We start from the raw sequence: 23,427 nt of genomic DNA, 5'->3' as shown, positions 1-23,427 counted from the left end.
TGTTCTCTTCGGTGCAAGTGACTTCAGGACATGGCTGTGGAAATGAAGGTCTGTATCCGACACTGTATCCTTACAGTAATGCCCAAAGGCCACAAATACTGTACTGTTTCATATCTGATTTTACAGCAGCATCCAGAGGCCTCACTGACCGGACTCTGTGCAAGACTTGTAGTCTTTTGCCAGCACATAAAAGGCCAATCACAGGCATTTTCACTATGCATTTTAGCCCAAGTTGCAGAGACTCCTGACTATTATTTTAGGGAATAGATTTTAATGCCAGAGGAAAAGACCAGCTTCAGGTTTCATTGTTTACAAAAACAACCAATTTGGTGCTATACAGAATATTAGTCAACCAGAATCCCTATTTTCAGAAGCAGGATGCCTGGAGACTGATCACTGGGCAATGAGGATATTGAGGAAGATAGGAGATCTGGCCTCCACTGTGAAAGATTTACTACTGTAGAGAAGAGGATGAGCAGAACTGTAAGCAGAATCAATACACCCAAAAGGCCTAAAAAATCATAAAATATACTAACTGTAAAATCCCTCCTGCAGTTAATTCTTGTAAAGATCTGATTCCTGTCCAAGTTTATTCTCTATCAATGAGAAATGTAAAGCAACAAATCAGTATCCCACCATAAGCTTGAAGCCTGAAGCTAGGCAAACACACAGCCACTTAGTGACAGACTCAGCAGCTATATTCTTGCTAGACTTTACTCCAAAACCTGAAATGTGCCTTATATTAGATTGTCAGTTGCTTGACTCCCTTAAAGTTCCCTTTAGCTGATAATAAATCATTTCCATAACAACATTGCATTTCTGACATCCAGCATTTTTCATATAAATTCTGCCTGGGACTTGTTGCCTAGTGACTATCAGCTTGATCAATACTACTAACAGTAGGTTCCTTTTCCTCACTAAAGAAAATGTTCCTCATAAATTCTGTCTCCCACATAAAACAGTCATCTTCCTCTCACCAATATCTCTGGCATAATGCACTCTTGGTAGTCAATTTTTTCCTTAAGCCTTCTCAGAAATAGGAAACTGTGAGAAAATTTGCTCCAAGTTTTTACTGACAAACTACAGTAAATTTAAAAAAAGTAAGGTTTTATAGTTGATTATATTATTGATGCAGTATAAGGTACAGAATACAGTTTTAATCCAATTTTGGTAATCCAAAGCATATGCGAGATCTGAAACTGCAGGTTAGATGTTCACAGGAATCCTCCCCCACAAGCAGAAAAATTATTCACCTATCCAGAGCACCCCATTTCCCATAACACTCTTGAAACTATTCTAAAAATCACTGGAGATGTCCAGTGTTTATTACTGGTGAGCAAGTTCAAAAGAGGGCTGATTTTCAAGCACAGTGACTCAGCAGTTTTGAGGTATTTTCAAGGCAGCTGCTGTTCACAGTTTGATTCTATTTAAAACCACTAGTCTCTTCTGAAAGGGTTTGCTTGTGTATTTTTGAGGCTGTTATTTCAGTCCTGGCATTACCTAAGTAGTCCTGGACTGCTGGAATACAAGTATTAAGTACTCATTATCAACAGCGCTCACTGTATTTTTACTATTTTATCACAATAGCATGCACATGTACCTATAACCTTTTTCCTCAGCGTGTATGTTGAGAGTGTGACTTAATGAAAGCAGAGGAGCGGGAATTGGGATATCTAGGTGTTATTTCTAATATCATTGCTCCATTAGAAATGCTGGACATTACACAACCAAGTAACAACTTAATCCTATTTTTGACACTTTTAACTGTGGAAATCCTCATGGAGACTTACAATTTCATTTTCACTATGCTGATTTTAAGATAAATTTCTAATTATCCTTGTATAAATGAGGCAAGATTTGAGCTACTTACTTCTAAGAGTCAAGGAGAGGTGGAAGTATGCTGCTTTCTTTTGTTACTCTGAGCTCAATTTGCATTTCTTCCTACCTATGGAGAACCTTACTCTTGGGATATATTGGCAACCTGACGTATGGAATTAAAGTCTCTTCAATTTCCCCAGTGGCTTAAGCTAACACTACTTTCAGGCAATATTTTTTTGTATTTCCAGTCAAAAGCAGGTTTATGAGATAATTAGAACTTCTTTTGCTCATTAGACTGCCACCAATTACTACGGTTTCCATTATTTGACAGTGTAGATGAATATTTTGTGAAAGCAATGCTAACAACACATGGATTCAGCACCTAGATTAATAGTGATTCTCTATCAAATCAGTACCAGGCAAAAAAGCAAAATAATTTTTGATTAGACACTACAGAAATCATAAATAATAAAATGTGGGCAGGTCAAACAGGCTGTGCACTGCAGAGAATATATTCCCTTCCAAATAAAATAGATCTTTATAGAGATGTTCTACAATAGGAAGGTGGGACAGATAAAAAACCTGAAACTTCATGGATATGCTTTCCCTTTATAACATTGATATGACTTTGAACCTTCATCCGATCACCGAGGCTATGGAATGCACCAAAATACTGTGGTAGAAAATGTATAGCAAAGCAAGAATAAAAGGTTTGCAGGAAAGACCAGTATTTAATCTGCATCCTTGTTAGCTACAGAAAGGTAAAGTAGAAATCAATACTTCAATACAGAAAAACAAAACCCAAAAGGCTTAAAAGGCTTTTGCATCCATGGCCTGTATGTACAGAATATTTAAAACTGAGATCTCTGACTTTCTAGGCCCATTCCAGCCTTCAGTTTCAGGTGCAGATGTCAGAGCTGCATCACAGAGAAAAGGCTTCTCCTGCACTGTGTCCAACAGTGCAGAAACTACTAGAAATCTTCAAAGGTCCAGATGAAAGCAAATGTCCTGTGATAGCCTGACATCTAGATCCTGAAGTTCAGAATCACAGTATTTGTTTATAGACTCTACCTTGCTAAAATCACATGCCTCACCCAGTCTGGATATTTTTCTGCAAGGAAGACTGACAACTAGACTTACAGGACTCAGATAAGCCTCACTACTACCTTGGAAAACAGATGAGCGGGTTAAATTTGGTGCTGCCTTTAAAAATTTGGTGTGGCTAACATTTGTCAGCAGTATGATTAAAAGATCAACTTATTTACCAGTTTAGGATAAAAAAAACCCTGAAATAACTTTAATTTAAGATACTGAACCAACATCCATAAGCTTCACACACAAGGTAGAAGAACAAACGACAGTTATGACAAGCTTAGGAAAGGACAGACTTGGCTAACTTTCCATTGCACATTACCTACTTCCTAGAAAACAGATTTCTGGAAGAAAGCTTCAACTTTTTAGATATGCTAATATCTAACTGTTTTGCATTTGGTCTTGCCACGTTTTGAACTAAGTAAATAGCACTGAAGCAATCAGCAACTACCTGGTGACTGCTTTGTTTATTCCTTTTTGTTCTATGCACTGCCCCATGCATTACTTACTGTACGCATTATTCTGTGCATAGATTTACTAATATTCTCAGAGGTGTTCTAATATCAAGCTTCTCCATTACAAAACACAATTTTTTCTTCAGAGACCTTCTTTGAGCTGACAGATGAAAATGAAACGCATCCTCTAATTCTGGGTATCCCATTTTTCTTGGTAGTTACCGTTTCCAAGAACTTAACACTGCAAAGCAAATTTTCTAAATTAAGTTATTAAGTCAATAAAGTATTAGAGACTCCTCAGCTTGTCTGCAAACAAAGCAATAGGAAGCAATGAACTCAGAAGTTTGAAATCCACAAACTAAATTAGTGACCATCTGGGGAAAGTCTGATTATGCGACTTTGTCTACCATCAACTGTTATGCTGTGGTACAGACTGGAATACAGTGCAGACCTTCAAATCACAAATTCCTCACCGGTATAGTAGCAGACAGGAACAAAGCATTTTATCAGGACATTTCCCATCTGAAGAGTGATTATCAGAAATGCAAAGTCCTTCACAGTGGACACAAATTATTCTTCCCATTTCTTGAAAATGCAATTTTTGTCCAGCTCCTTCCAGCCTAAAGCAGTATCTCAAATCTCATTCATTGCAGCCTTGACTCCTGGTCTCCATCTCCATTCCTGGAACATTGCTCCTAGAACCAACTTTTGTCCAGCAAGGATGTTCAATGCCTCTCACACTCCTATCACAGCTGTATTCAGATACAATACAAATACAACTTGTTTTTGCCTGCCTCTTCCCATTTCTAGCTTTTCTGATTCTGTATCTAAATTTCTCCCTCTCCAATCCTGGTCTCCATTTATCATTCTGTCTATAGTTCTGGTTCTGGTTACACCTGTTTCTCCCCAGTCCTATACTTGGCCTGTTCCTATTCTCCACCTATATAATATCTTCATCAGATCTATTACCTCATACCAGTTTTTGCTTCCATTCTCTTAGTCCAAATGAATTCCAGTTCATTTCAGTCCCACATGATATTACACCCTTCTGGCTGGTCACTCCCTTCTCAGCCAGGTGATCTTCTAGTCCATTCTTTACTGTAATGTCTAGTCCTGGATCTCTTCTTAATCTCCACAGCCTCTGCTGCAAGTTCCATATAAACTTGTTCAAGTTTTGCATTCAAACCCATCACTCCCATCTCCCCATTACTTAAGACTCATGGGAGCCATGGACAACCCACCCATGGAAGAAGTTATTTGTTCTCACATCACAAAGAGCAAGTGGCCAAGCAGCTCATGATCAGCCTAGAGAACAACCGTACATGGTTGCAATTGCAGAAGTCTACTTTAGCAAAAGCTGGAAAACTCTAACAGAGATTTTCACAGAAGTTAGCAATGTTTTAAGTAATCGCTGATGAGCATATTAAAAGTAAGATTTTTCCAAAGGCTTGTAATTTCATTAAATTGAGGCCCATTTTCATTAGTACATCAAAAATGCATGTCCCCTTAGAAAAAAGGATTTCCCCATTTCATAATAATTTGAGAAAGAACATAAATTACTTAATCTCAAAGGTAATTTTTAAAGATTTCTTTATTATAAACTTGTCCTTAGCCTTTCTGTTGAAGACTCTGTTGCCAAAAAGTTGCTCAGTGTTTGGAAAAGTAGAAGAAAAGAAAACAGGACTTGCAAGCCTTCAGGGAGGTGGTGGAGTCTCCATCCCTGGAAGCATTCAAGAGGCACCTGGATCTGATAGTGGGTGATGTGGTTTAGGGGTTACAGTGGTAGTGGTTGGGTGGACAGTTGGGCTGGATTGTCTTGAAGGTCTCTTCCAATCCTGATAATTCTACAAGTGAGCTTAATTAGCAGGGATATTACTAGGCTGACACATATTTATCTCCCCATAATCATAAAAGGTCGGGGGTGATGAAGAGTAATTTATAAAATAAATTACTATATACAGACATTGATTTAATTAGACAATCTCTATGGGAATATGATTTAATTTAAAGCATTCCAGGATGGCAGATATGAGCAGCAGCTGAAATAAAAGATGCCTGCCTGAGGTTAAGCTTGGTCTCCTTGTGTTTCATTATCTGATACAGCATTTATTTAGCCATTGTAATAAACTCAAAGCTATACACTTCCAAGAGATGCTTAAATTATACTGAATTTTTAAGTTTCAAATACTGGCTGACAGAACGAAGCTTTGGAGAACTTTTGATGATAAGCAATCAAGTACTTCAGAACAATTCTGAGCAATTTTGCTCACATACTGAAGTTGCTACTCCATACAGACACACAAAGGATAAAGCAGAACAGTTTTGAAAATAAGAAAATAAAAAAATTTTAATGGCTAGAATCTTATAGATAGCTTCTTGAAGTTTCACCTACTCACAAATGATCTACAGGAAATCCAAATTAAAGAGTATCAGTGTTTAATTTTAGAAGAATGTAAAACTACTGAAAAATTTGGGTGGTCTATTAGAAAAGCATGCTTTTAACAATGCATTTACAAACAGTTGTGTAAAGTCTTCAGGCTCAAATATTTACTGTACTTAACAGATGAACTGTGAAAATTGTGTGTCAGACATGCATTCCTCATTTCATGCATCCCTTGCCTGTAGGTCATTACAACAGTCTCCGATCCAACTTCAGATTTCGCATGTGCAACTCATCTTTCTCAACCTAATTCTGTTAAGTGTTGAACCACAAAAATGTGGACTGCAAAAAGCATTATTTAGCAGACACAAATGGACATTTTAAAGTATGAAACTGCTGTAAAGCCAAGATTACATGTACTTATTTTAAAGATGAAAGTGACTCTGAGAATGAAAGTTAACACTGCAGGTCACTAGGTAGGGATTTATCTATTGCTAGCCAGGTTACAACTTTGCCAGATCTTCTTCCTTTGTCAAAGACAGATGTACATAATGTAGAACATAAAACCTAGTTTTATTGTAACAAGGCTAAGCACTAGTGGCAGTCTAATCCAAGCAGCAGAGATCTTAAACCAAGGTAACATATATATTGCAAACGCAGTATAGAACCACTCCGTGCTAACCTGTGGGTTAAGAAAGAAAGAAAGAAAATGAGAACTGTTTTATTCAAAGCATTCTAGTGACCTGTATTAGCTTTATTCAGGGTGAAATAAATAAAGGCAATGCAGATACAGGACCCCAAATTTCTGCTCCAGGTGAGCACACACTGGTGACCTTGTTCATTTAAATCATCTATCAGTGTAGGGTCTATCTGCACAAAGCTCACCTTGGACATTTTGAAGAAACTCTTCCAACTACTCTTTTTTTTAATGATTCATGTCTGTCTTTTCCAAGTTCATTAATTATTCCTATCCAGCCCAAAGAAAGCTGCGAAAGACAGCCACCTTACAATTTCAGAACAGTCTCACTTGAAGAGAATGTGGTTTTTGAAGATTTTTTAAAGAATAGTTCTCAAAAGAGGTCAAGAAATGCTGTGGGCCATCCAATATGTGTACACGCTAATGAATTTTATCAGCTAGACAGTTTCACATTACACTTGTCAACTCATTCTCACAGTTTCATTAAGTAGGTTGAACCACTCATTTTAGATACACGGATTCTCAAGAGGAGCATTAAGTTACAGCTCAAAGATAAGTATTCACAAGCCTGATTTGCTTAATGATAGCTGAATATGCTCAGTGTCAACTGAGAATTGAAACTATAGTTTACATGACTAACGATAATAAATAATTCTGTAAGACAAACTGTTGATACGCTACATAGTGATTTTTGTGTTTTTCTCTCATTTTGTGTGAAATAGATACTTCAAATGCAGTGTTCAGGAACAGGGATGGGAACATAAGAAAGGTAAAGTTGGAAAGGAGAACTATACAGCAGCAGTAGATACTCTAATTCACTTGCCCCTCATATGCCCTGTGGGAATACCTCCAGTGAAAACTCTACTATGCATGAAGCAAGCAAACAACTGCACCGCTCCCATGACCAACAAGAGAGAATCATAATCTAAATTTTCGAAAAATGTGCATAGATACAAATTCTATAATTTAAAGAATTATAGAGAAAAGTGCTTTTAAAAAAAGTGCTTACTCTCAAGCTTTAGTATTAAAACAGTGTGACTAGAAAAACTTGCCTTAACAAAGTGGTACCAACAGAGAGCACTGAACAATTCCAAGAAAAATTCATAATGAAAAAGTCCCTTATCAATCAACCAATTTCAGGCAGCAAATTTGGCACGCCCACATGTTTTTTACATTATTTACCCAATTCCAAATTGCTCAAATAGCTGGTTTTATTTTATAGTAAGAAAGGTGTTAAAAGAGGTTGTCAGGGAAGAAATTATGAGCAACCAGAGGAAAAAAAAGGTCTAGAGAGAAAGCAGAACATAGAACAAGTAAACAACATTAAAAAGAACACGGAAGACATTTGTAGTGTTTTTCTCAACTTTTCTTTCCCATTATGAACTATTTTGCTCCCAAAACCCTACAGATTGCAATCACCCTACTAATGCACATCTTTCTGTGATCTACTGATAAAACATGTATCAGGAGTTAGCAATCACGGAATTACAGAAAATGCTGAGTTGGAAAGGACCCACAGGGATCACTGAGTCCAACTCCTGCCCCTGCATAGGGCCACCCCAAGAGTCACACCATGTCCTGAGAGTATTGTCCAAACACATCTTGTACTCATTAGGCTTGGTGCTGTGACATCATTTCAATCTAAAATGTCTTAGCTTTTAAAAGCATCTTTCATGCATTCAAGTCATCTATACTTTACTAAAATGATCTTTAAAATCATTATCCTGATTTATATAGAGCTCTAGGAGTATCTGTGGGGTTTTCCATTTTGTATGTCTATATTCCTATCCAATTGTGGATGAAATGACCTTGGAAGATCAGGTCATGAGGCAAACACAGTAAGTTAAATGTTGTTACAGTAATTTACTACTAAGATATTTACAAACAAAATCATGAGTAATTCAGTAGACTTGTTACTGGGGGGAAAAAGCAAATAATGCAAAAAATTCCTTCATTCTTCATGTTTACACAGTGTCAAAAGAAATAGAATTATTCAAAGTAGTAAATCACTTAAATTCCCTTTTTTTGCCATGTGCTTCTTGAATGTCAGAATGCAAGTCACTTGGGTATATTTTCACCAAGTTCATTACCCTGGGTTTCCTGTATGACAGACAGTCCAATCTTCTCTCTTATTCACACTAAATCCACTCTCACAAACTTGATACTGCTTTAAATTTGTACCGAGAGTTCTAGAGAAAACCTCAGCCTCTACTTCCATTTGTACAGCCTAAAATAAGAACCTGTACAACTTCTCATTTAAAAAGTTGGTTTTCCTTACAATGTTTTAGAAAAGCAGGGTTTTAGCAGATTTGATGTCCAAATTGCAAAGTAATGATGTCAATCTCATACCACTGGTGAGCTGCTTCCAATTCCCTCAGAAAACAAGACCTGAAGTAGCAATGGAAACAGCACTCTTGCTGCAGAAAAGGGTTTACCATGGTGGCAAACTGAATTGAATACAAATCCAGTACACAGGGCTAGTATAGCAATTTAAGAACTTTTTTATTAATTGTCTATCCCTACTTGCTCAATAAACCTTTAAGGCTGGTCTCTCCATAGACTCATGCTTCCAGCAGGTCTGAACCTGCAGCTCATGCTCAGGCAAGAACTGGACTGACTAGCTGGCACAGCAAAACCCGCCCGCCAGGACCTGTTTTAAGATTTCTAGTGTGCTGGGCATGATCTGTGGCAGGCTAGAGTGTCTGTTTATGAAGAACTACACAAATGCCCTCTGGGCATATGTTTCCAGCCTGCCATGAGGTAGATGGATTGAGTAACAGACCTGAGTGTGCCACCTTTCCGTCACTCTGCAGTGCAATGTCATGCAAAGCAGCAACATTTCCCCATGTAGGGCAGGAAACGTGACAACGAACAGCACTAAATCCAAGGTACACATGGTAAATTACTTATGATTTGGCCATGACTTACAATAAAATATAAAGACTCGCACCCAAACTTAAGATACCATCTTAAAGAGTAACCATACAACTCACCATGCATTCCAAATTTTTAGATTTTTTTTTAAAGGGCTTGCCTTGCAAAGTAAAAGGCAGTTTCTCTGTTGACACCCCTCAAACCAAAGCTAGCCAGGCACCACAAGCTGGAGGGCTCAACAGCCCAAATGAGTCCCTCAGTGACTCTCAGCCATCTCTAGCAGGTCTTTGATGGTGCAATAGCATAGCAAGAGGAGCCCCTACTGAGAGGGCAAGTACCTGCTGATGGTGCAGAGAGGACACATCTGTCGTCCACTTTCACAGCTAAAAAGAACAAAATCATGTTTTTGCCGCTGTTGAGGGGAAGTGACTTGCTCACAGCTACGTTATCAAGAAGAGTCAAGACCACAGGACCAAATAAAACCAGCAAAAAAACCCTCCTCACAGTCATTCATGTGTAGGTGGAAAGCTGCAACTGTGTAGGGCATATTTCATTATGTTTCCAAATGAACTGAAATTTGGAGGAGGAAGTTCATTGTGCAGCATGGCAAAAGCTGTGTGATATTACATAAAAGCAGACTAGGTACCCCAATGTTGGAAGAAAAACCATTTTCAATCACTCGTGTGCCATGAAAAAAGGAGCAACATGCTTTAACAAGTACATCTGTATGCAGCAGCATAAGAAAAAGCTTGTCTGCCATTAAACATTTTGAGGGACATGAAGAACATGTCTCCTGAGGAAATTATTTCAGGGAGACTCTGGACCCCACAGCATTCTCAGAATTGCAGAGTATCCCTTCCTCCCACTGCAGCACTAACTCCCACTGCCTACTGACCCTCACACAGTTTGTCTGTGTGCATGTTTTTCATGAGTAGCTTTGCTTTTACTGGAGCTCTAATGAAATTCAGTATTTTCTAGCAATCTCCTACTGAAACTCGGGCACTAGCTCACATGGAGAATATGCTCTAGATTTTGAATCACAGAATACAATAATGATTTCTTAAATTAGAAAATAGATATTTAAATGGTAAGCCTTTATGAATTACTTTGAAATATGCAAATCTGGAGTTTGTGCTCACCATTTTGTAACTGAAGATTGTAAAACCTACATTACGAACATCAGTCTTTATTACTCCTGGTATTTTTAAGAGTAGCTTCTGTAAACTCTCTTGCTCTTTTAGTTATATACCTAACTGGATGATAGCTATTCAGACTCCAGAAGACAATGAATACTTTCAGGCAAATCCAAACCTGAAGCTGAAGTGACCAAGATTATTCTACAGCCAATGTATGGATTTACGCTCAGAAGCCTAAGAATTATTGCTTACTATTTCACAGAAACACAAGGTTGAAACCTACAGCTGCCATTGAGCATGTACACTTTTTCTGATCATGCTGCATGAGAAGAACATTAATTTTCCACTGAGTACAGCAGCTACTATTCAACATGGCTTCAACAGTTTGGGGCTAGAATATTTGCCGAGTTGTACACGCACACACAGAGCGCAGAGGACATGAACGGAGTAAGTGAGATGTTCCTAGTCAGCAGTGACAGGAATCTTCTCTGTCTTAAACTGTTAGATTTGAAAAAAAAAAATTGCTAGTAATATTTTTGTGGTTTACATATGGATCAACACAATAATTTTCAACTGGTTTAAAAGCAGTTGCATGATCCAGTATTAGTAACACTGATTAGCCAAATAATAAAGCAGCATCCTTCTAGGACTCAAGGACTAAGCACAAAGCGTAACAACTCTACTGGAGTGTGGACTGGGAAAAAAGGAAGATCTTGGTCTTCCAGAAAACTGGCCTGGATTCCTCTCTTTGCATAAGGCAGAGGACACTAATCAGCCGTAAGATAAAGAAGTTTCAGGGTGCTCCTTTCTAGAAATGCTGAGAGCATGGGTATAAAGCAGCTGTAGAAGACTGCACATTAAATTTTCAATGACATTTGGATGACTTCAATCTACATGCACTGCAGCAAGGGAATGCATTAACAAGCCATATAAATTACAGGTGAGAAGCTAGCCAGGAAACCAAAGGAGCAGTGTTTTAAAGACTACTGTCTGAAGCATAGCCTAGTCATGTTAAATTTCTTGCTACTGTGTTCTAAGACAGCACTATCGTACAAGAAGAAATCCAGAAAAGCAGGAATTGCTGGTTCTTAAGAAGAAGGTGTTGTCTGAAAAAGCTCAGGCAGGTTCTCAAAACCAAACCTGTATGTAGTGACTGTACCTTCTGCTTTGGGTGTGCACCTGCATCACTACTTTATTCCACAATCTTTCAGCCTGAGGATAAAAGTCTTTGAGGTAACATTGACTGAGCAAGAATGTTTGATTTCTTCCACAGGTAAGGTTATAAATAGGGACTTTCCATTCCTTCATCTTCAGATGAACTAAGCACAGTAGTTGTGTTATCACAAGAGAGCAAACAACAGGTATACACACAGACAGAATTGAATTCTCTCTACAGAGGTTGCATCTAACATCATCCTATGCCAAATGATGTGTTTCTCTACTGGAAATGGCACTCTATTCACTACATGACCTGTGACAGCAAATACAAGAAATGTCTGGCTTTCAAGATGACATGCTAAATTGTTTTTTAAACAGTCAGTGTATACAATGCTAATTACAGTGGTACAGCTCCTAGATTTAAATACTCTAAAACTAAAGACTGTTTGATGTCCCACCATTTTAAAAAACAACAGCAGCAACAAAAATCACCACAACAGAAGTTGTGTCAGCAGAAGAAAGAAAATGAGGAAAGAGGAAACCATGATCTACTGGCACTCATCCAGCATCTCTCACACTGGTTATTATGGAATCATAAATGAGTAAGACTAAACAGGTATGTCTGGAAGCTATGTGCTGAGTATCAATTTAAAAAAAATCCTGATTTCCTCTGGATGACAAATACTCCAAAATAAAGTTGATGATGGCACAGCTTGCCAAATTTAGCTATCGAATATGCTGGCCTTTTGAGCTACCACCTTTTGCCCATGGTTCACTACAGCTGAAGGATGTCAATTACCTGCATTAGAAAACAGGTAACTTAAGATGGAAAATTTCATGTTTCCAGAACATATCTAGAATGTAAGCTGGGCTTCACCTTGATTCTCTGAAATCTTGGGCAATGAAAAGCACCAGCTTTCACTGTTGAGTCTGGATGTGTAGGACAGCAAAGACAAGGTGGAGGGATGCAAAGAAAAAGGAGATTCTCTATGAATGCAATGCTCTCAGTGGTCTCTTAGTGACCATGGTTTGAGGAGAATGCAGAATAAATGATAGTGCACAAAAAAAGAAATAAAGCAATGGGTCATTATATATAGCAAATAGGGATGTGATGCAGAAAATGACTGATTTCATATCTACTGCCTTTGCAGAATCATTCCTCCTACTCTGGTAGCTACTAGCAACCTAGAAATAAATTACATCAAAACTCTGTGTTTGAAACATTGCCAAGTGTAACACTCGGGGGAGTTACACCGTCTGCTGTCTCCTGCCTTCTACCTTCTTCAGGATCAAAGGGCTCACATTTACTGAGAACATGACAGTTCTGAGGCTTGTCTTTAAGGAAGTTATAAGGAGCTCAGTGTTCCACATAAAATGTGAGAACTGTTTAAAGGCATAAATAACTGTGGTAACAACAAACAATGACGTCCCTCTACTTCCTTTGCTGTCCAATGAAGTATTTGGGCTGGAGTAAAATGAACCTTTGATACTGACTGAAGAGAAACAAAGGAAGAAATACATAATTAGGAATGGAAAGTGGTCATGAGAACCTAACACTTGAGGAAATAGAGCCCAATAAGCATCTACTTAACCTGTAGGACCACAGTCAGATGTAAATCTTGATTCTCCAGCCCACTTCACATTATTTTATTGCTATTTTTGACATGTTAAAGTTCTATTTTCAGAACTGACCTTAAAATAAAGGTCTTTTGAAGGGCAGAACTCAGAACTCAATGCTTATCTCCAACTTTCAATTCTGTTTTTCAAAACTGTCTTTCAATGTCATAAGTAACTAAGCAGCCACTACACATTTTCTACCCCAAATTCTGCTTCCAGCCAAGCTTTAAAACTGTAGCATGTTCTGACTACAAAGCCGATTCTCCACACATTTACAGGGTAACATAAAAAATCTGGTCTGGATGCATGGGGATGAATGAAAAAAATCCCACCAAAATACAGAGGGAAATGTCTAAATTCTGGGAAGATCTAAAGCTTAATTTTACAGTGATTTCTATCCATTTGTTAATACCAGCCTATACTTAAATCAAGAGATGCACAGAATAGTTTTAAATACTTCAGGATTTGTGCTAAATCACAAAATACCGATTAATATCCCAGCCCTCTGGTGCATAGCTACAGTAATGCCTACAATTATTTTAGAAAGCTTGTGGCATTTCTCCTACTTCTCAGCTTCCTCTCTCACCCCCATTTAAAAATTATGTGTATACTATGGAAAACAAACTCAACTACAGAGGGAGAGTGCATCTCTTGCGTTGAGAAATAAGCCTGATTCAGGGAGAGATTATTTGGGCCAGATAATGTTCTTAACAGCACTTTATCTCATCAGAGTCCTTATTTCCCCCATTAACCAAAATGTAACATACTTGTCTCTGCCTAAAACTTGGTAATACATTCCTCTCCTACCTATGCCCCTCAAAAATACCATTCTCATTGCACTGACTTAAGGCGTATCCTTTTCAGTTTGGTAGCACAGAAGTGCAGAAAAAGAAGTAATCAAAATTCCTTTTTGACACTAACAAAATGTTTCAAATGTTTCCATTGAAATATATACCATCTCATTCCAAATTCTGAACATCATCTTCAATCTCAAAAAGTTGTAACATCAGATTTTTCTTCTATTTGTGATGGAGGGATGTACTCTATTAGATAATAGGGTTATCATACTAGTGTGCATAAGGTTGAGGGGTTTTATAATCAATTCAAATTCATAATATATTTCTAAATTACAAACCCAGTCAGAATGTAAGAACCTGCTGTGATGTCAGTTTCACAGATGAAGAAAATTAAACAAAGATGTTTTTGTGAAAAAACTGAAGAATTTAATAGTGAATCAGGCAAGAAAATAAAACAGCTAGTGGTATTGGAGAGAATACCTCAAACACTGTCTCCTTAGATTCCTTACTTTCAAAGAAACAGTTTCAATGCTATCATTACAGACAACAATTTTACACCCACAGCAGTACCATTTATTCAAGATGGGGCAGCACAGCGGTAAAAGACCATTCAGTGAACTATGATGTGACCTGGTTCCTCTAAACAAACAGCCAAATGTCCCATCTCCATCCCAGTTAGTCCAATTCTCTATCCCACAGTAGCTCCCAGCCAGTGTGCACCCTCCAACTCTCCCCTTTCCACCCCACTATTCTTTGATGTCTTCTACGTCACCTAACTATTGTTGTGGCAAAGAGCAGTGGAAGTTATGGCTGGTTCCATGCTCCATAGGCTGACTAGCATGGACTGAGGGGAGAAGAGCTACTGAAGCATTTCTCTGGGCCTCTCCTCTCTTTACATATTCACAGAAGTAATTTTATCAAACTTGCAAGAGCTAAATAATTAGGATTGCTTCCCGGCCAAAGGAAAGAACTGATATGACTGGCAATGTAACTGCAACAGTCAAGCCTCCCAGGAAATCGGACAATACCTGTAAGCCCTATGTAACAGCAATTCATCCCTCCTCTTCTGCCAATCACTGCCAGCAATAACTGAGAAATATTAGAAAAATGTTTTGCCCTCTCTAGTAAAGTCAACTTCATGCATTTTTTATGTCAGAGATACATCTTCAAACTATATAAATAAAATGAAATTCCAAGACAACACAGGAGTCCATTTACAGGATTTATACATCATCCTGTGTTGTTTCTCTACATTCTGCTTCTCCTTATTTCCATCAATTTTACTCCACAGCACTCCAAACTTTGGCAGTGGAAAAGCTTTACCAACTCCAAGCTAGACCAATACAGTATTTTTTTTTACTTTTGGAAGAACTGAAAAACTTCACATCTGCTTCAGTCAAATGCAAAAGTAAATGTACTTTGGCTATTCCTTTGGTTTAAAATAAAGTTTTAAGGCAAGTGTAAGGACCATGGTATACACTTATCAGGTGGTGGTGAGCACTCCTTTGACTTCCATTTCTTCCTGGCTAAGAAACAAATTCTCAGCAAGCACTACAGCTGTGAGATACATTGTTCCCTCACTGCTGCTAAAACAGCATTCAACTACTCTAACATCACACCCCCCAGAATACTACTGACTCAACTTCAAAGAACAGTCAGAGAGCTGGTGTTTCAACATTGTCCTCAACCTCAACTCACACTCTCCAAGCCGTTCACCCCACTCTGAAGACACATGTGCGATACCCCAATCAATGAGAGAAATCCAGGTATGAAGAAAATAACCCAGCTTCTTAACACATTTTGAAATAGGGTGCCAGCAAAAAAAAAAAAGGAGAAGAACCCCCACAAAAACAAAAAACCACACAAAAAACCCCACCCACCCAAAACAAAAAAAACCCAACCCAACCACAAAAAAAACCAGTGGGCATGTGTCTACATGATCATAAAATCTCAGTTTCCAATCAATACAAGAATAAATACTTCTGCAAGTAGCTGTACCATCATGTGAAAGTCCAGCTCTCCTCCTCCCATTCCACCCTCTTTTGATTCACACCTCATCATGTGTTTCAGCATGGAGGCAAGCCTTCCAGACTAGATTCTCTAGGAAAAAAGGCTATCATTAATCTTGGAGATTAATTTTCAGAATCAGGCCAGTATTAACTAATTGCAGTTGCTACTAGCTGAAAGGGAACATAACTCAATTTTATTGAGTAATTCTGTATTTCATCAATAAGCTTTAAGAGAAAGATAGAGAGTTTTTAAGAACTGGGTTTTTCAGCACAGTCCAGCTAAGAACTATGTTCCTTAACAGTTTTCATCTTTTCTCAGCTGGTGCTCTTGACCTACTGCACCATGAAGTGGCCTACTGTTCTCTAAGCTTTTTAGGAATGAGGATTAGCTGATTTTATTGTAAAAGTCTGGATATTTTGAAGTAAATTCCCCAGGTTTAACTAAGACATTAGTGCAACTGTGGTGCTTTGCTGGTTTTGATTTGTAAAATTCAGTTTCACTGAGTCCTACTGAAGAGTATTTCTGCCCTCTGCAATTAGCCATAGCTGAAGAGATGGAAGTTGTCTGCAACAGTCACAATAAACCCTGTGGCTAGTTTAGTAGGACCATTACAGAAGATCATAATGAATTCAAACTAGGAAAACAGAATAGCTTTCGTTTCTGATTAAAGCAGTTTGACTATGAACTCTTTCATTTCTATTCATGAGCCCAATTCTTACAACAAAATTATTAAAACTAAAAATTATTCTGATCTGTCATGCAATATTCACATGTATTCTTGAATGTTCTTCTTATTTCCCGTGATATTTTGCCCATAAGTGATGGGCTTAATAGTAGACAAATTTCAATTAAAGCTCTGGGTTTAAAGAAAAAAAAAAAGAAAAAAAAAAGAACAAAAAAACCCCACCCAGAAACAACCAAACAAAAAACAAAAAAAATCCCCACACTGAAAGTGCACTGTTCTTACACACTACAAAATGTCAACTCCAAAAGAGGAATATTTCATTCATGTTTTTGTTTTTAAATGCAAACAGGTTTTTGTCATAAAAATGGCACCTATACTTACTAATTAGTTTGTGGAAATTAACATTTCTTACTTTCCCCTATGCTGACGTTAAAATACAACATAACAAAAGGTGATACATTAACAGGCTCTGAAAATATTTGCCACCTCAGACCACTACATAAGATGATGAATTATTTTCTTATGCAGAAGTGAGAACAGGGGTAAATGTGAGCACTCTGCCCAAGATCTACAGTAACTGGATGCACACATGCCAACTCACAGCTACTTGCTGTCCACCTGAAGACTGCTTCCTTGCTGTGTACATTCAAATTCTCCAAAAAAGTATCAGCTGTCCACAACAGCATGAGTGCCACTATGTTCTACATCAGATTTTACACAATTGGCTTCTTCTGTAAGCACTGGAGTAGTTTTGAGTGAAAACATCAGAAGCCTGCAATAGAATAAAATCTGTTTTGTGTTGTTTCAGAGAGGCTGAGAGAAAAAGCAAGCTGATGTTCTAGCCATTTCTCTTCTTTCTTCTACCAGAGATTTCTAAAAGCAGTTCTCATCAGCCCTTCCAATCAACCAGGCAAACCATTATCAGAAATGGAGCAAAAAAATGTAATGATTGTTATAGGTCATAGTAAAGTGTAACTCAAGCATGGTGCTTCCTTTTAATACAGAAGCTCGTTAGACAAAAAAAACCTTATTTATAATAAAGTTTCTAGATCTTAGTGACAGCAGAAACATTAAAATAAATACAATTTAAAACTGTAGAAGTTTTAAAACAACTTTTGAGTATCAGCCTAACAACAGAGGCTTTAATTTGGACACTATTTAAAGAGAACTCTTAAGGAGCACAGCTTTTGAGTCAACTACAACTATCTTCAAATACACACTGGCTTATTTTCCTATTAAATGAAACAACCAGAAGACATTAACTAAAGCAACCTATTTTCATTCAGTTTTTTTATACAAGTAATCTCAAATTCTGGAACAGAGCTTTCCAACATCCTTCCCTCTCCCTTTCCATACATAACATCAAGGGTTTTTTGAACTAGATTACAATGTTTCTTTAGTAACTCCCAGAGAGAAAGACCGATGTCTAGTCTGCCTAGAATGACTACCTGTCACTCAGTGTGGTCTTATGCTCCTATTCAGAGCTCAACAAATAATTTCAAAAGCAAGTTTCTAACTGTAGGAGAGATACAAGCAGGGTTTGCAGTTCTGCTTTGTATTGAAAATACAGATAAAAAAGAAAAATCTTTAAATTTATTGTCTACCGACGCAAACATCAGATTTAAAAAAAAAACTTAAACAGTAACAATATTACTGTTGGAAATTAGGGATTGCAGAAAAGGCAGTTTGAATTTGAAAAATCTCACTGCTATTACTGATGTAAACAGGCACTACAGTATCAGTATTTCCTACATCAATTTCTCATATCCAGGTTTTCTTTTTATTCCAGCAAACTCCTGATCAAAGCAAAGGAAGTATCTACTGCAGAATGCACTACAGAAAAGTCACTTGCCAATCTACAGCTGTCCTTCAAAAAACTTCAGTTCAAGTTAGAGCACTGATTATTCCCTTTATAATTTCCCATCATCTCAGATGTTTGCACAAGGTTTTACATACCTGCAAAACTTGTTCTTCTGAGGATGACACAGATAGATCCATTCATTTTGATTAACAGTATGAAGTTTTTGGCTGGCAATAGCCAGGAACATTCTGGCTAAAAGTCACACAAACAACAGCAAGTCCTAGCTAGTCAAGACCAGTATCTTCTCCCAATGTTTTTATAATGAGGAATTCAAAATGCACCTCAAGGGTATTAAGTACCTGGTATCTTGTGGTATCTCACACATATTTACCTTTTTTTCCCCCCTTTCAAATAAAAACTAATGGGTAGGTTGCAGAGTGAAAGCTAAAAAAAGTTCACCCTTCACAAACAATAAGGGTGAAATGGAAAAAAAAATATAAAATCTGTAACATTTTTATTACCTTGTTTCAAAACAAAAGTATCTTGAATGACAAACAATGCTATAAAATGTGATGAATTGAAGCAAAAGTTTATCTTTATTTTACAAGGATGAGCAAAGTACAAACTACAACCTGTTCAATCTGTTGGAAAAGCCAGGATTTATATTCACATATCTGATAAGTCAATTTAAAAGGTGGAAGCCTTCAAGTGTTTCTGCCGCTCTGAATGTCAACAGTGAGCTGTGAAGTCTAATATTCTTTTAGGTACAAACTGAGTAACTCTATACTATGGTATCTGAGGCTGCAGTCAATAAGTCACTATATGAAAGAGGTATATTTATTGCTCAAGTACAGAGAAGTTATAAATTTGTTATAAAAATGGGTCAAATAAGCATTATTCTCATAGAACAGGTACAACACGGGAACAAAATGCACTGACCATTTGACTTTGCTTTTTTGTGTTTGTCATTAAGGGCTGCTGTTTCTCCACTCTAGTCTTGCAAATTACTTCTCTGAAACTCTAAAACTTTTATCTCCTGTCACTGAAAAAAGTGCTTATGGAAACTAAGCAACCACATCTAAAAGATAGGTCAGCAACCTGCAAGAACACTTAGCAAGCCTACTTCTACTGCAGATAAGGGATGCAACCTATGTCTTATTTTACACATCCCCTCAACTTAACTTCTAACTTCTATTTCAGTGGTCACTTAATTCTCCCCAGTCACCTTTGGGTAGGTAATCCAAACTACCGATCTTACCGAAATTTAGTTTTGTTTTTTAAAGAAACACAACCCCAGTGCCAATATTCACTAAAGGACTTGCACTGTGCAACTCAAACCACTTACACTACACAAAGCCTCTCAAATGGCCATTCAAATAGCCAACCTATAAGCAAGGGATTTCAACCAATCTACACAAATACCTAAACACAGTGGTCTGTTCCTGAATCACATTCCATTTTGTACATGGCATGATGGGGAGAGCTAGAACATAAACAATATATGCATTAAAGATCTTTAGCCTACAGTTCCTTCCTGATGGTCAAGAGCTACATATATTTCTCTGAAAAACAGCGCAAGTTACTTGAAACTGGGACACTAGAGAAAGAAATTTTGGTGAAGGCTCTCCCCCCTTTATAATAAAAACAGACATCCAGTCATATTCCCCTCAGCCTAACAATATCTGCCTTGACTCAAAAGACACCTTTCAGTAAAAGTCATAGATTCCCTGAACTGCAAGCAATGCTAAGTCAGCTTCAGTTTCTGAAGCTGCAATCTTGAAAAAAAAAATGAATACAATCACTCATCATGTCAAGAGATCACACGACAGGGTCTGTTTGTACCACTATTAGGTACCACTATTTCTGTTATCAAGCATGTATCAGATCTCAAATAAGCAAAACAGTCCTAGGGAGTTTGGATGAACCTTCCTGACCACTTCCTGATACCTCCCAGCTACCATTTCTGTAATCATTGCACTGTTACCTGCTCAGCTCCAATTCCAGACTGAGTTACTGCACTGTTGCCACATTTACGGAGTTGTAGATCACCTACAGTGCTGCAAACTCCACTCCATAACAAAAGGCAGTGTAGGGCTCATCCTACAAATCAATCGTCAACCAAAGCTCAGTAAAATAATTTAGATGCTCAGATTCAAGGTTATGAAAAAATTAATCCCAATTAGCTGGACTTGAAAAGTACAAAGCATAATGGAATATATTACCCTAAATAATCTGTCACTGAACAAAAAAACCTGACATACAAACATACTAGAGAAGAGTAAGGGGGTATAAAGAAAAAAAAAAACCAGCAAGAAAAGCACTACAGTCTGTGATAACATGAAGGCCATGGTGAAGGGCAACAGTAGACAATAGTACCAATCCAGTCTGGTATTGCAAAATAAAACTTAAGGATAAGAGGCCTGTTATACCACTGCTACCCCTAAACTGTTTGCTTAACAAAGGAGAAAAAAAAAGTCTTTCAAATCCAGAGCTAAAGTCAAGGCTAACTGCTTGCTGTTTATCTGTAAAATCCCAAGACAAAATTAAAACCTTTAGGAAGACAAGTCAAGCTATATGGAGCCATAAAAGCTCAGTCATGAAATAAAAGTGCATTGAACATAAAATATTCTCTCAACATGCTAAGAAACCACAATTAAAACCAGATGTGTGAGCATAAGAATATGAATACTGCTTCTAGAGCTGTAGAAAATCAGAAATGCAAGACAGCAACATTAAGTGCTTTAACTAAATACAAGCTGCTAAATCAGAGCAGGCTTCCCAAAGTAGCACTTCCTTCATAAAATTTTGGACCTAGTGACAAGATATTCCCAAATTTAAAGTGGTAAGGTGATGAGAGTGTGCAAGAAACTGTATGTCCACTACATGCTAAGTGTAGCAATACTACATCTTTCCAAAAGGTCAAAATAAAGGTGAGAGGGCGTCTTGTGATCCCCTACTCACACCTACCGTTCATGAGTCATGTAAGATTTCCAACTATCAAACCCTTTATTTGAAATTTAGTAAGAGACTATTTACTTTATAATCCATGAGTCTGGGGCAGGGAGAGGCAAAAAGCAAAGAAACACGAGAGAACAGTAAATCAAGTTCTTCTCTTGTTCATGTCATTTTTAAGGCCATATTAATTCTAGAATAACAGGATAGTCTTATCAAAAGGACATAAACCATCTGGGTATCAATTTATGTACACCCAAGTCCTTGTTCCTGTATAACACAAATATCTCTTTTTATCCGTCAGTGAGACCAAGAGACCAACCAATATTTCTGCTGAAAAACTAGGAGACAAGGCAGGGAGATACAACACAGAAGCAAAGAGGGGAAAAGTCAACCATAGTAATAGAAAATAGGAATGGTATCAGTCCTCCAAGGCTTCAGAAAAAAAAGTGTTCCACAAAATATTTCTGCAAAAGTTTCCATTTCCTCTAATAGACAGAATCCAATCTAGCTAGAAATCCTAGCTGGAGCCACAGTACACTGAACCTTAAATATTTACACTACTTTAAAACTACCAAAAGTGAACAGAAAATACTCCTTAGCACGATTGTAAATTTGAGGGGGATTCTAAAGGGGCCTAAGTGCAATTATAAAGCACAGCTTCTCTGTTACTTTATAATAAAGTGGAAGTTTTTTTATTGTGCTTGTGAAGGACAAGTCCTACATTCATCACTTCTCATTCCTGATCATGTAAACCCAACAGTGTAATTTAAAAAGAAGTCTAAAAAAGTCTTGTTTTCACAGCTTTCTCCTTTTGGAAATAGCAGCTTCAATGCAAGCAACTCCCAAACTTCTGCACTGGGAATTCTGAATTATTTCACTGAAAGAATGTGAGAGTTTTAGGAACAACCATGTGAAAATTTTAGTCTTCAAGAAAAAGGAATGACACTGAATAAATACTGATCCATCTCAGGCATAAACTCAGCAACGTTTGTGAGAATATAGATGAAAATAGCAGAGGTTTGGTATGAGTAGTTACAGAATTCCTCCTCTTCAAGTTTTCAAAAACAACAGACAATACAAGATTTTGATTCTTAAATTTATTTTTAGCAGGATGTGTGTACTAATGGATGCTGACATCATTAGAAGATAGGTCCATGTCCACCACCTGCAACAGAAGCTAGACAGATGTTAAAGAAAACAACTGAAGAGTTAAAGATGACACTACTTACCCCAAACATACTTAGGAAAGTCACCTACTAAGCAGTACAGTTAGCTTTTGATGCAGACATGACATTATTTATCTGTTATCAAAATTTCCTGTCAAGATTTAGCACATACATTACCTTGCTTTTGATGGGAATCATGCACTTCTGTTTCAGAAATAACTATTAAAGAGACTCTTATTCATAAAAAATTATTCATGGAAAGATTGTTATTTAAAATTACTTACCAGTAAATTATCTTTAGAAGATAAAAGATCTGCAAATTTAGGTCTAAAGGTTCTATCTTAAGCTGAAAGCTACTGACAATTCTTTAGTAATTACAATTCTAATTGTTAAACCAGGTTAACAGCAGGTAACATTTCTAGATTCAACTAAGAATACATCCATTTGTTCCTTACTATACCTGTTTGGTATGGTAAGAAATCAGTAAGCTAGGATCTCAGCATTATACTCCCAGACGGGTGATACTAATTCAGGAAGAAATAAAGACTTTCTGTTACAACTGAGAGACCAAGTTACATTCAGGAAAGTGTCAACAGCCAGAAGTCTAACACAAGAAACAAGCTTGTCTAGAACAAATTAATTTCACCAGAAATGAAACTTGAGCAGCAAGGGACAGACAGTTGAGGGAAATACATTCTCAAAGAACTAGGTGACAGGCCCTCTCCTAGTGCTATTTCAAATGAGAAGCCAGGAAGCAAGGTTCAATTTGAGCCATGGAATTTCCCA

The 23,427-nt window shown here is 37.4% G+C and overlaps 1 protein-coding gene across 2 annotated transcripts in view; it reads right to left on the bottom strand.

The window, feature by feature from the left end:
* RPRD1A (regulation of nuclear pre-mRNA domain containing 1A) overlaps positions 1–23,427 on the bottom strand; it is a 44,103-nt gene that overhangs the window by 6,417 nt on the left and 14,259 nt on the right. Inside the window, exon 7 of one of the 2 annotated variants that reach the window (XM_032118944.1) lies at positions 22,553–22,640. The exons of the other annotated variant lie outside the window; for it this stretch is intronic. Coding sequence (XP_031974835.1) covers positions 22,596–22,640 — 45 coding nt within the window. The 3' untranslated portion in view covers positions 22,553–22,595. Of the gene's footprint in view, positions 1–22,552; positions 22,641–23,427 lie in introns of those variants that run through there. 2 annotated transcript variants of the gene reach the window in all.

Source organism: Corvus moneduloides, chromosome 1 (assembly GCF_009650955.1).
Source record: "Corvus moneduloides isolate bCorMon1 chromosome 1, bCorMon1.pri, whole genome shotgun sequence".
In the NCBI taxonomy this organism is placed as follows: Eukaryota; Metazoa; Chordata; class Aves; order Passeriformes; family Corvidae; genus Corvus; species Corvus moneduloides.
The sequence above is the reverse complement of the archived record's forward strand: the minus strand, read 5'-3'. Positions and strand labels throughout refer to the sequence as shown.